Source organism: Syngnathoides biaculeatus, chromosome 7, assembly GCF_019802595.1.
Source record: "Syngnathoides biaculeatus isolate LvHL_M chromosome 7, ASM1980259v1, whole genome shotgun sequence".
Taxonomy (NCBI): Eukaryota; Metazoa; Chordata; class Actinopteri; order Syngnathiformes; family Syngnathidae; genus Syngnathoides; species Syngnathoides biaculeatus.
Genome location: NC_084646.1, coordinates 15,168,596 through 15,182,874, shown reverse-complemented (window position 1 = coordinate 15,182,874; position 14,279 = coordinate 15,168,596). Strand labels below are relative to the sequence as shown.

The 14,279-nt window shown below is 40.1% G+C and overlaps 1 protein-coding gene across 1 annotated transcript; it reads right to left on the bottom strand.

Moving 5' to 3' along the window:
• Window positions 1-1,048: 1,048 nt before the first annotated feature.
• ak4 (adenylate kinase 4) lies at window positions 1,049-12,579 on the bottom strand. Its single transcript, XM_061824851.1, has 5 exons — window positions 12,107-12,579; window positions 11,242-11,361; window positions 7,297-7,469; window positions 4,901-5,019; window positions 1,049-3,865 (listed from the first exon to the last, which is right to left on the bottom strand). The coding sequence occupies exons 1-5, from the start codon at window positions 12,246-12,248 to the stop codon at window positions 3,739-3,741; spliced, it is 681 nt and encodes a 226-aa protein (XP_061680835.1). The 5' UTR covers window positions 12,249-12,579; the 3' UTR covers window positions 1,049-3,738.
• Window positions 12,580-14,279: the final 1,700 nt, after the last annotated feature.

Here is a 14,279-nt window from a genome sequence, read left to right as displayed (position 1 = left end):
TTCATTGCTGTGAGAAAACATTCCACAGGTAAATTAGAAAGATTTACTTTGACACTGTTAAAGTTTTTTTTTTCTTATGATCTTAATTCACTTGAACAAAGTTTTGTTTACGGTTGTTGTTGTTGTTGACTGTGCTTCACCTTTATAGGCTGACGGTTTTTCGTGAAAAATTAATGCAAATATTTTCCCAAACTTCATCAGTGGATAATTTTCTGTGAAATTTTTGATGAATTTCATAATACAGAACTCTGCAAATTGAATTTGATTTTCAAATGCGAGGAAACAAGTTTCAACTTTGTCTGAAATAGGACGTCACAGAGACAACAAATGAACAACGCATTTAGCATGTATTTTCCCATTGCAAGTCCTTATTTCCAAAAATATAACATAGACTTAAAATTTTATGTTTTGGTGACCAAAAAAATGCTTACTTTTTTCTGTTATGATAATAGTGCTTCACAACGTATTTTGGGAAAAGTTAACATCACGGAAATCAGGCCCTAGGTAATATGCAAGGTTTTTTGGTAGTCATGATGTCATGTGTGTTTCCTTTTACCAAGTCGAATTATAAATCCTTCATGTTACCAGAACTGAAAAAAATGTCAAACTGACACGACCAGTTTTAATTCTAGATGCCAAACTCTGAGGAAAAACCCCACCATAATCCAACCAGTAAACATGTCCTCCACACGTTTTGGGAGTACCAAGATGGCGGCCAACTGGCTTCAACCAATCGACATACCGCTCGATGTGTATGGGCTATCCAGTCTTTTTTTTTTTTTTTTAGATCAGTGGACCCAGGACACGCTGAAGAAAGTCAGTGTCTTGGATGGTCAAAATGTGCTGGGGAGAGGGAAGTCTGGGCTTTTCCTTTTCAAGCTCTTGCCCCTGTGACCAAATGTTGGATAAGCAGTAGCAAATTGATGGATGGATAAAATTTCAACAGGCTTTTTGTGCATCTTAAATGTCACCATCTAAAGAAGGCTCTTATTGGAATGTGCCTCATAAAATGTTGCTATAAAAGTGAATCAAATGAAGATTCAGAATGTTTTCAGACAATGTTTTTATTCCATTTATAACATAACAAGGTTGATCAGAATTTGTACTCAAAAGTTGTCGTGAAAAGAAACATCTTACACAAAAGGAAAGTGGGTGTGATCATGACCACCTGAGTACTTTGACACCACACCCCACTCGGCTTCCTGTCCAAACAAAGGCGTCAAACCACATGAAGACTACACAGATGCAGCGCAGGTGTGGCCATATGAAACTTTAACACTCCCGACAAATCTCAACATTTTGTTTGTTTTTCCATTGTTAGCAGTTTCTATAAAAATAATAATAAGGCATTCTTACACGATCATCAGCGTGGCACTAGTGCGTAAGAGAGTATTGTCTCAGTGTAAAACAAAAATGTATGTTTCATACTAGAAGTAATTAGAAGGACCTATCTATAGAATGTCAACAGAAGTACCTGTGTACATTGCCACCTAAAGCAGAGCAAATACATTTTGACAACTGGGCAAAAGTCCCCATTCCCCCCAGCCGCCCTGCCCACCCCAATCAAATCAGCAAAGGCCCATATCTCAGATGTCTGTGACAGCGATGATATTATCCCGAGGCGCTCTCCTCCAGTTACGTCTCATATTTCCTCCTCCATCTGCTCTTGAAAAAGGTCAGTGCCGACAATCTTGAATGTTAAGCCTGTTTAACATTCACGATTGCAAATTATTACGCGCGGTGGACATCCCGAGTTCGGCCGAGCCACGGACTCCGTGACTGTGATATGCAGAAGGAAAACGAAGTGTATGACGTTGCCAGACACAAACAGGAGTGTGTTTGTGTGGTTTGTGTTGTTTGTTTACTGAAGCTATTCATTGTTGTTTGTTTACTGAAGCTATTCATCACCACGGCAATAACAAGGAGAATAATTTGCACGTACTAAGTTCAACATCTTGTATTTCTTTCTACTACTATTTTTTTTTCTTTTTCTTCCTCTCAACAGTCAGCCTTGGATACTGTGACAGACATCTGGTTTGGGGAAGGAGGCTCATAATTGTCAGTCAATGTATGATTATGAGTGTGGTGTGGTGTTTCGGTCATCACTAGTAATGTACACCACATACTATAGGTTAAGTGCAGTTAAGGAATGCTTGTTGATTTTTTTCCTCTTCATGTGCGGGGTCTCTCTTGTTTTAAAAATCGGTTGAGGTGTTGAAAAATCAGTACGTGCGTACCGTGCTCTCCCGAAAGACCCCGATTCAGTGTGAAATGATACATCTTTATATACAGTGACGGGCAGAAAAAGCAGACTTGGGGCATAACCATCCGTCGGGGAGTAACGTAAAACATCATACATTCTTTGTAACTTGTCATGGGTGTGGAACAAATATATTTGAAAATGTGATTATCTGAACGTGAATAGCAGAGTGATGGTTTTTGCCCGTTATGCGAGCAATCAAGGGACTCTATCGTCTGTGTTTAGGTTTTCATCGAAGCCACAAGGGTACAGTGTAGGGTTACACTGAGGCATTTTGGAAATTGAACCACAGCACCAACATAGTGTGGAAGCGTGTACGTGTTATTTGTTTCAAACAGACAGACAGATACAAATAATAGAGCAGAATAGTAACAATGAACTCAGTAACTGGTTCTCCGGATCAATTACGAAGCAGCTGCCTACTTTGCATTGCACAGCAAATCTAAAAATGGCGTCAATAATGTTCATTAAGTTTCAATACGAGAGGGAGAGGACAGCCAGATATTTTTCTTCACAAATCAAACACATGGAAAGTCACACAATTTGAATGTAAAAAAAAAAAAAGGACTCTTTTAAGCAAGCCTTCCTCCCCACTTCCTTAGATGCTATCTAATTATAGCACATCATATTTTTACACTTGTATGACTGCTAATAGTCCCATTAATAGTTTGCCCCCGGAATATTGTATTTAATTTGAATTTCTAATGGGAGAAGCTGTTTTGAAATATGAACTAATTGCTTTACCCATATCCCATTTTGTTCGCCACTGCGTTTAATTATATGCATGTATTAGGTCCTTTTTTTTGTGCTGTCCCTTCAGGGTATTTGTACAGGGTAACGATTTTGTTCTACTTTTAATGGATTACAGTATTACTGTACTTTATGTCAGCAGAAAGTGCTTTTGGGATTTTCAAAACAGCCCTGGTTTTAGATTCTTGAGGTATTGCACTGCCGTATTAGTATGTACTGGATTACATTAGTTTACTTTCAAACTCAACTTTCAAATGATTTTCGCCCCGACTACACATCATTTTTTTGACACAAACCATTTTATCCGTCGGACTTATTGAAGATAATGCATAGTTAATTGTAGACTGTGTATACTGCAAAGGAAAATGTCCTGAACAGTTGACCTTATTTCATCCTCCTTTTCCTTCCTGTAATCTGCTGTTCTGTTTGCATACGGCTTCAATTTAGAATCTGTGTGGTGTGCGTGTCGCGAGTGAAAATTAAGAGTTTGAAATCACTGAATACCATTTTGTTGCATTATCGCAAACATCCGCAGCACACCTCAAATTTGACCAAGCAAAATTTGCAACACCTTCAAATGCCAATTAGGTGAAAACTGATTGGATTCTGCCATTTCTCAACTCCACTCTTACTGATGAACCTGAAAGAAACAATCCAGCGTCGGAGAAGCTCACTCCACGTTTGACGTTCTTCTTGATGTTTTTGCCAGGTCTTGTCTCCAAGCAAAGTCAGGGCACCTGGGTTTGTTGGGCATCAACTGGCTGCGTGTGCATCTTGGTGCTGAGGAGAGAGTTGATGTAAGGCCAAATCCGATCTGTTTCTGTACCAGAAAAGGAGTGCAGGATTCCTTGTGACCTGTGTAGAGACAAGAGAACATCTTACGGGCCAAGTCAACCATTGTCATGTAAGATTTATCGTAATTTCCGTACTATAAGCCGCGACTTTTGTCACACGCTTTCAACCCTGCGGCTATTTTATGCATTTTTTTTTCTAACGGCCGCCAGGCGGCGCTTGAGCAGAAGAGGTAAGAATGAGACAGGTGGAATATATGTGTCGAGGAAGACTCACGTTTAATGTAACTTCCTGTTTTGTGCATGAATAAAATTAGCATAAACAGAACCTCATCATGGAAAATGCAAGAAGAAATGTATATGATGCAGCTTTCAAGTAAAAAGCAAATGAGCTAGCCGATAAAGAAGGCATAAATGAATCGATGGTGAGACACTGGAAACAGCAGCGGGAAGAACTACAGCAATGTAAAAAGACGAAAAAAAGCTTTCAGAGATAATAAAACCAGGTGGCCTGAACCGTGTTGCTGCATTACTGCCGTGTCTCAGTGACTTTTACCGGAATGTTTTTTTTTACCCAGCCCTGTTAGTGCTGTGTTACTACCGTATTGCTGCTGATTGTGAGTGCGGCTGTTTGTCTTGATGTGCTCTGCGATTGGCTGGCAACCAGTTCAGGGTGTACCCTGCCTCCTGCCTGTTGACAGTTGGGTTAGGCCCCAGCACTCCTCGCGACCCTCGTGAGGATAAGCGGCAAAAAAAATGGATGGATGGATGTGGGCACATGCGGATTAGAGACAGGTGTGTCTTATATACGTACATAATGGTTTTTCATTTAAAAATGTATTTGGTGAGGCTTATAATCAGGTGCGGCTTATAGTCCAGAAATTACGGTATTTACATCCACCAGACAATCAAATGACCATACATATAGCACCTAAACGCTGAAACACAGTGTTGTACTTGTATTGCAAAAATAAAACACGTTAAATTCCTGCTTATTTCTTCTATGTCCAAATGTTATTTGTGGAACATGAAAACAATCTTGGATGTACTGTATACATTACATAAACTGGACATTAACTTGTGCTGTTCATTTACTGACTTGTATAAGTCAATGACGGGCTTCGCCACATCTTTGTAATGTCTCAGTCGGGCCATCAAAGCTTCGGGTTTGTCGTCGTCGTGCTGAATCAGGGGCTCCCCGGTGATGTCATCTTTACCCTTTGTGGGATAATGAAGTCAAAACTTCAACAGTTCAAATGGGCCAGGACAACAACAAAAAGATAGAATAATGACACAATAACATGAGACAGTTGCTGCACTGTGCCGCCCACCACTTAAATCTTCTCTACGTTCTTAAAGTTAAATTCTTTGAATAGTTTTGAGTGACAAAATTTTGTCAGCTTTTCTTTTTAATTACAAGTTTGATTTATCCAATACAATGTTTTGTCCCTAAATTGCTAACTATACAAAAATATGGCAACGGATTGATTTAATGACACATTGCAAGAAATACCAGGTATGTTTGTTAGGCAAAGCTAAATACATTTTTGAGAACTTTTATTTTAGAGATCTTGAAAGTCAAAATCAAAACGCACCACTCACAGAATGCATTGACAACAAAATATGTATTCACGTACATAGTGGTTGTGATAATATGGGATTTAGGAGCGTATGTGTGGGGATGTATAATATACATTTTGAATACATACGTACGTTTAGGTGATCTACAGTAGGTTCATGTAAGTGATCATGTAGGTGCTCATTAAGATGAATACAAGTACAGTATGTATAGTGATGTGTACTATGTATGTATTCATTTTTATTTGAGCACGTGTAAAATCGTGGATGTGTTGTATTGTACAAATGCCACTAAAAAACATCTCTGACAAATAAACAATAAAACTGTTCATTTAAAAAAGCCTCAGTACTCTTTTGTGCAAACAAACATATAACATTACTAATAATATTTAATATTACATTGAGGAAAATGTGATGACATCATAGACAAATGTTCCTGTGATTTGTTGGTCGAGACCAAATCTCATTTCGTGCTATTTAGAGGGCGTGCTACTCGCAATTTATTTTTCCAACTTTCCCGTGACATCAGAACACTAAAAGTTGCAAAATGAGGCGCCTCATATGTCACATGATCGGTTGTCTTTTGCTTCATGACAGTGTTGCGCAACAATTTTATGACTCATTTTCCTGCTGTAACTTGATAAAAATGTTAAGACGAAGAGACAAGTGAGAGGTGCTTCAATAAGGAAGGAAGTACTTCATAGGAAGGCACACTGGCATTTGAAGGGAAAAACGTATACTTGACAGAAACATTGTTTTTTTGCATTAAATAAAATCCCGACTTATCATAGACATGAACAATATTATGAAAAAAATGAACAGTGAGAGAGGAGTACAGTCGCCTCAAATTGTGGTCAAGTCAGAGTACTATTACTTTAGAGTATGACTCAAAGTACAAGTAAAAGGCAGTCCTCCAAATAATTATTTGAGTAAATATACGTAACTATTATGTAGAAATGAAAATATTGTAATCAAGTATTGAGTAACTGCCTGGTGAGGTTGCTTTGATTTATTTTCTCAATCGAAACCTAAACATAAACTGGAGAACCATATAAAAAGGGTACGTGCAAATTCATATATTGCCCAACAATGCAACTGAAACAATAATTAACTTAATGCCAATAAAATAACATATATGAAACCAAATTCTGCCCATAAATGTCTGAAATGAACTCTTTGTTGTTACACACGACAGAGATTACGTACTGTAGCTCTTATTTTCTCTGTTGATTTTCCAAGATTTTGCCAAAATGTGTCACTTTGAAAACTTTCCTCGCCTGTGATACAGCAGGGACTATGAGTGCGTCTCGTTTTCAATTGTGGACTGAGCAGAACTTCAAATTTAATAACATTCTATTCATGTCATTCTTTTATTATTGCAATTTGAATATACATATTTTGCTGAATGTCCGTTCTATTTTGGACAATAATCCTAAAATGAGCTTATTACACTGGCCGATGGTTACTATACGCCTAACCGACCATATATTTCTATGGATTGGGTAGTCATTAGATGTTACCATTTTGTGAAATGCATTTGGGTGCATGAAGAAAAATTTTTTTTTATATCTATATATATTATTGCTGCTGCTCCAAGTTAAAGGAATGTGAAAAACAAGCCTGTGTCCAAGACAATGACAGCATGAGTGTGACCTATTTACACATCACCAAACATATGCAGGCACTCAGGAGGCCTATATATTTGCACACAAACATTGAAAAAAAATGTCCCCTTTAAATTGTTTTGTGCTTCTTGGCTCGTGTAACTGTTTGCATATGGCAGCATGCTCCCAGTCAGACTTGAACGATAAAAACAAACGATACGAAGCAGAAAACGCCAACTCACATTCTCGAAAGCATGAGACTGAATCGTACAGCAATAATTTGGTCACGTCACAAGATTTTGGCTTTTCAGACCTGCGCTCGGGGTGGGTTGAAGCCCATGTTGTAAACTCGGCCGCTGGCTGGGTGGATCCACCGGTCGCTCAATCTGTCTTTTAGAGTCTCGTAAGGGATGTTGAGACTGATTACCAAGTCAAGCTGGTACAAATTGTTCAGGGATTGGGCCTGCACAAGTGTCCGTGGAAAACCTGGTGTGAAACGAGAAATGACATGAGTGGGATACGGTGACACCAACAAACAGCACATGTTGGACACGATCATCACAGACGCTATAAGCTCCAAGTGTGTCGGCTCGGTTCTGTCTGTGTGAAAGTTGTCACTGTGCTTGCGTGTTTTTTTTTTACTGAGTATTCAAGCTTCCTCCCACAGTCCAAAAACATACTTTTTAGTTTAAATTATAACCCCAAATGACTGGAAGTGAATGTGAATGATTGCCTGTCTGTACTCGTCTACCTTTGCGTCGGCTGTTGATCGATCCGGGTTGTACGTTCACTTCTCAAAATTTCTTTATATCACCAGTGTTGCACCCAAACAATATTTTGGCTGTAGCGAAATGAATTTCATTTGTTCTTTTTTGCCTTATGAAGGCGGCTTGGAAAATGGAAGTAGAGAAAGTAATTGAACTTTTTTGAGAACTAACTCATTCTGGCACCATAGAACGGTTTTCAAAGAAAAGTTAATTTTTATTCAAGAGTGCACAGTTTTCCTAGGGACAGTATATAAATAACCCTTCTGGACAAATTATATACAGGCCTACATATGCCGTATTTGGCAAGCGCCGTTCATGATTACATTCACCAGGCACGTAGCAGCACTAAGTGTGCGTGAGGTGCATTCAGGGACGCTGAAAAAAGGCGAGTGAAAGGTTGTTTTGCAATGCAATACATCATTTCATAAACTGATTATGAGGAAAATAAAAGAATGCTTTAGTTAAAACAGTCATCATCACACTGTCATAATATGGAATTTATTTTGTTTTGTATTCCAATAATCCATCCATCCATTTTCTTTTGCAGCTTATCCTCACAAGGTTCACAAGGAGTGCTGGAATCTCTCCCAGCTGTCAACGGGCAGGAAGCGGGGTACACCCTGAACTGGTCTCCAGCCAATCGCAAGGCACATAGAGACAAACAGTCGGACTCACAATCACACCTAGGGGCAATTTAGAGTGTCCAATTAATGTTGGATGGTTTTGGGATGTGGGAGGAATCCAGGGTGCCTGGACAAAACCCATACAGGCACGGGGAGAACATGCAAAATCCACACAGGCGGGGCCGGGTCGTACCCGGTCCTCAGAACTGTGAGGCCCAACGCTTTACCAGCTGATCCACCGTGCCGTGTATTCCAACAATACATAAAATATTTTCTCAAAATAGTCAGCTAGAGCTTCAAGGAATGCAAATTCTTAGATATTCTTTCACCATCGTTTGTTACACTGTCTTGCAGGTTTTCATTTGCACATTAAGCACAAAAGTCCTGGTTGGTTTTGATTCCTCATTTGGGCGCGTCGTTCCTCAATGTGCCACCACAGCCACTTCATACAAGACTTGACTAACGTAAATGTGATATGATGTTCATTCATTGGAGACACTCTATTGGCTTTAACTGCTTGTGATGGGACCACTAATAATAACACAGGTTAAGATATCAACTCATAGGTTGTTAAAGGTGTTTCGAGACTAGAAGCATCCGACTTACACCATTCATCACCAGAACTGCTCTTTTACTTGTTGTCTCATATCTACACTGTTCAACTATTGTTCTGCTGTGGTTTTCCCTCCTGTTCCCGTTGTCAGTTCTGTCCCTCGGTCTATCCTCGAACACCTCTTCCTGTCTGGCTGCATTTTCAATAATAAATACATAAACTGACGAAATATTTAAAACTCCCCTGTGGCACAGTGAAACCATTCCGGCAACAAAAGCGTGCACATTCACCATCCTGGATGGCTAAGGCGGCTTCACAGGACAGGTTAAAAAACAAACGGGAAATTTTGTTCGAGGGTCACTGCCTGAAAACATAAAACAGTCTGCTTCAGGAATTTAGAGATGCATGTTTTGGTTAGGGGCGGCACGGTGGATCAGCTGGTAAAGCGTTGGCCTCACAATTCTAAGGTCCCGAGTTCAATCCCGGACCCGCCTGTGTGGAGTTTGCATGTTCTCCCCGCATCCTTTGTGGGTTTTCTCCGGGCACCCCGGTTTCCTCCCACATTCCAAAATCATGCAACATTAATTGGACTCTCAAATTTGCCCCTAGGTGTGATTGTGAGTGTGGCTGTTTGTCTCCATGTGCGCTGCGATTGGCTGGCAACCAGTTCAGGGTGTACCCCACCTCCTTCCCGTTGACAGCTGGGATAGGCTTCAGCACTCCCTGCAACCCTCGTGAGGATAAGCGGTGAAGAAAATAGATAGATGGATGTTTTGGTTATAAAATATTCTCGTTGTTTTTGGTCAGGTTGCAAATAAGTGAGTGGAATATAACGAAGATTAGCAGTGAGGAACAGACAAAAGAAGGAAGAGAAATTATCTGACATTTCTTGTGAAGGCAAAAGTACTTCAATGTGTAGTTTGCTATCTTCATCTTAATGGTTCGTTAAATATGAATGAAGCATGCTGTAAAGTATATACACTTGAAAAAAATACAATAAGCATGTAGGCCTGATTGTGTGACAATTTTTTTTTCTGGACAAACTAAAACAGACATCCATCGATTTAAAGGTCACGGGAGTACTGGAGCCTATCCCAGCTATCTTCGGGCAAGAGGCGGGATACACCCTGAACTGGTTGCCAGTCACTCGCAGGGCACAAAGAAACAAACAAACATTCCCCCACACATGCACACCTATGGGCAATTTAGAGTCTTTAATAAACCAACCATACATGTTTTTTTGGGATGTGGGAGAAAATGCTCCTCTGCATTGAGAGGAGCCAGATGAGGTGGCTGGGGCATCTGATCCGGATGCCTCCCGGACGCCTCCCTGGTGAGGTGTTCCGGGCATGTCCCACCTGAAAGAGACCCCGGAGACGACCCAGGGCACGTTGGAGAGACTATGTCACCCGGCTCTGTTGGGAATGCCTCGGGATCCCTCTGGAATAGCTGGAAGAAGTGGCTGGGGAAAGGGACGTCTGGGTATCCCTGTTGAAGCTACTTCCCCCGCGACCCAACCCGGAAAAGCAGTAGAAAAAGGATGGATGGGAGGAGATGGAAAAACCCAGAAAAAACGAGCATGCAAACTCCCCACAGGCAAGGCCAGAATTTGAACCCCAGTCCTCAGAACTGTGAGGCAGACGTCCTCGCCAGTCACCCACCGTGCCGCCTTAAAATGTGTTTACTGACTGATGATTAGCATTTTACCGATCCCGCCTCCAGGTTTAAACGCTAGACGTAGTTTTTTTCCATCAATGTTTGTTTACTATTAAATATACAAGATAATATTTAATTTGGGATAAAGAGTAACCTGTTGTGCTTTCAGGGCAGCGTCACAGAATATAAAGTAGTATGTTGTTCGTGTCGTACTGTGCATACAGTACCTCATGTGTACATGTTACTTGGTTAAAAAATATCACTATTTCTATTCAAAATGGATAGTAAAATAGACATGTTGACTTGATGTAAATCCTCCCTAACACTTCTGTAGAAGAGAAGGCCTCCAGAGCAGATGGTAGTGATTACCACAATCCATTATGTACACTTGTAAAAGTACTGTATAGCGCATGCATGCCATTCTCCTAAAGAAGTGCTGTGGGCTAAAGGGGTGGAAACAAGTTGGCCAATCCCTGCTAAGGAACGCTTGCATTTCTATCCCTGTCATTCATTATGAATAAGACATTCTCTTATGCAAAAAAAAAAAAAAAGGGCAGACATATTACAGCAGTACACGAAAGCCAGCGAGGATGCTTGATTACCGATTAGGGAAATGAAGTATACCGGTGCACAGATTACAGATTTGAATATTTTCTTACCATCTAAAAGCCAGCTTTGACCACTCAAGCGTTCCAGTCTGGGCATCATCAGCCTGGTCATCACATGATCAGGCACCAGCATGCCTTTCTCCACATATGTCTTTACTTGCACTCCGGCCTCTGGTTTACAACAGACAATAGAGTTCATTTATGGAAGAGTACTTCCTCTGAAATTCAAATGAGTATTCTTTCCGCTGCTGGACACGGGAGCTGGCTCAAACTGACGAGGCAAAACTCCAGCAATCCCTAACTGGACTGTCAAACAAGTGTTATATAACAACGTGGGGGACGACAACCTGCCTTCAAAGTCCTTTTAAGTGAGAATCGAATGCTTTTAAGTAAGAATCATAGTGGGAATGTCAGTGTAGGACCCTAAGCATGGAGATAAATCCAAAATAAAACAAGACTTCCCTGTTCAGAAAACATATATAAACATTTGAGTGTATATTAACACTATAATCATAAGTCCAACCATTATTGCTATTATTTGGAGTATAATTAGCAAACATTTCCACCGCACCTCCAGGTTTGTAATTAGTGCGTGCGTAACACAAACAGGCGCAAACCATCTAATTGATGCTTGTCCTATTTGTGGTTTATTAAAGGATGCATTCAAAGTTGCATGCGCAGTTGCTTCCGCTCTGAGAGCGAATACATGTCCAAAAAAGACGTTTCCCAAGACGGTTATTGGGTCAAAATGATCTTCTTGGACTTTAAAAGCATTCAGTTACACTACTGTGTTAAATAAAGTAGTAATCTGTATCGATATGAATGCAGAGCATATGCTTTAGTTCATGCGTCACACGTTTCTGAAAATATTCATGTCCGTCCCGGGCTGGGACGCGAAGATCCAAGTCGGTCTTACCTGTATTAGCTGCTATGCTCTCCCGTAAAAAATGACCACTGGATAAATACTGAAGGCCGAAGCTTTGCGCAATCCTCTCCGATATGGTTCCTTTCCCTGATCCCGGAGGACCCATGATAGCAGCACGGAACAATTTGGCCATGTCCTTCCCTAAAAAAAAAAACAAAACAAACAAGTCCTCTCCCTTTCCGACGGAGTAATCTTACTTGTCCCGTTTGCTTTTTCCAAGAGAGGCGACTAAAATTTCCTCGTTAAAAAAGGGAAACTCCCAACAAGTTCCACGCATGAGCGGTACACCCCCTCGCTCCTGCTCCAAATGTTTGGATGGCAAAATAAATTCCTGTTTATGTTGGACGTGTTCGAGCCTTTGCACGAAGCCTTCTGTCAGTGCCCATCCCCGTGAACGCGCCAATCAACAAACCGTTTCCTCTTTTTTTTTTTTTTTTTTTCATTTTAGGTCTTCTTTTTCTTACATTACGGTAGCGGTACGTCTTTAAAAGGAGTTTATCCGCGAATGGACGCGATCGGTCCCTCCACAACGCCCCGTTTTACTCCGCATATCATCCTGGAAAAATGCGGATCAACGACTCACAGTGACACATGTCGAATGATGGTGTACCTGTATATATTTTTCCAGAAATGGTCAGTTGCCCCAATTGTAAAAATAGATAGAATATTAAAATATGAAATTAAAAAAAAACAAAGAAACTGAGCCTAAAATCTTTATCGTGAGCATCACCTTCTCGTGGGTGTATGCGTTTAATTGAAAACAAAAGTGGGTGTGAGTTCAAACGTGTTATTTAGTTTATAACATCACGCTGTAGGTCCACAATCATATAATTACCTCATTGTTGTATTTACATTTGTCTAATGACAGGCGCAATATCCCCATTTTACCAACAGGGGACACTGTGGCCGAGCAGGATCACTGATCTAAAAAAAAAAAAAGACTGGATGGCTCATTGGCCACCAAAACTGAAGTCGCCATCCGCCATCTTGATACTCCAAAAACAACCATGCCAACCTGTGCAACTGCGTTAATCGCCAGTTTCGTGGCTGTGAGAAAACATTCCACAGGGAATTTAGAAAAATTTACTTTGAAACTGTTGAAGTTTGCTTGTAAGGTTTTTTATTTTATTTTCTGATGACCTTAAGTCACTTGAACAAAGTTTTGTTTACGGTGTTGATGTTCACTGTTCGCTCTCTGCTTCACCTTTATAGGCCGACGGTCTTTCACGAAAAAGCGATGTAAATATTTTCCCAAACTTCATCCGTGGATAAGCAAGAAAACACATTTACAGTGATTTTTTTTTGACGAATTTCATAATACAGAACTCTGCAAATTGAATATGATTTTCAAATGGGAGGAAACAAGTTTAAACTTTCTGTCTGAAATAGGACGTCGCAGAGACAGCAAATGAACAACGCATTTAGCATGTATTATCTAACTTATTGACTTAAAATTTAATGTTTTTGTGACAAAAAAATGCTTACTTTTTTTTCTGTCATGATAATAGTGCTTCACAACGTATTTTGGGAAAAGTTAACATCATGTAAATCGGGCCCTAGGTAATATGCAAGGTTTCTTGGTAGTCATGATGTCATGTGTGTTTCCTTTGCACTTAGCCTTTTTTCGTTTACCAAGTCGAATTATAAATCCTTCATGTTACCAGAACTGAAAAAAAATTCAAACTGACACGACCAGTTTTTATTCTACATGCCAAAGTTTGAGAGTAATACCGCCACAATCCAACCTGTAAATCATGTCCTCCACACGTTTTGGCAGTACCAGGATGGCGGCCAACTGGCTTCAACCAATCAACATACCGCTCGATTTATGAGCTATAACAGTCTTTTTTTTTTTTTTTAGATCAGTGGCAGGGATTCTGTTATGAAAATGTGTATACAGGAAAGGCAATATGATATGTCTGTCTGTATGACGCAGATAAAGTATGAAATTAATATAGGCTGTAATATTCATATGGTCTGCAGTATTGATGCATACCCCGCGAAGCGCTGCCACATCCATAAACTTAACTTTTAGTAATTTCACAATGGAATTGTTACTTTATACAGATGTCATTCCAGAAGTGGACATTGAAGCCCCTAGTCTTAAAAAAAAAAAAAAGGCCATTTTTTGGGGGGGTCAAGGAAAACGGATAAAAGCTCATCC

Bases quoted from the DNA above. Each gene is read 5' to 3' on its own strand.
- ak4 (XM_061824851.1), bottom strand. From the start codon at position 12,248: ATGGCCAAATTGTTCCGTGCTGCTATCATGGGTCCTCCGGGATCAGGG. The intron at 11,362-12,106 runs GTAAGACCGACT...GTTGTAAACCAG, and splicing joins GAGCATAGCAGCTAATACAG to AGGCCGGAGTGCAAGTAAAG. The intron at 5,020-7,296 runs GTCTGAAAAGCC...TATCCCACAAAG, and splicing joins TCAACCCACCCCGAGCGCAG to GGTAAAGATGACATCACCGG.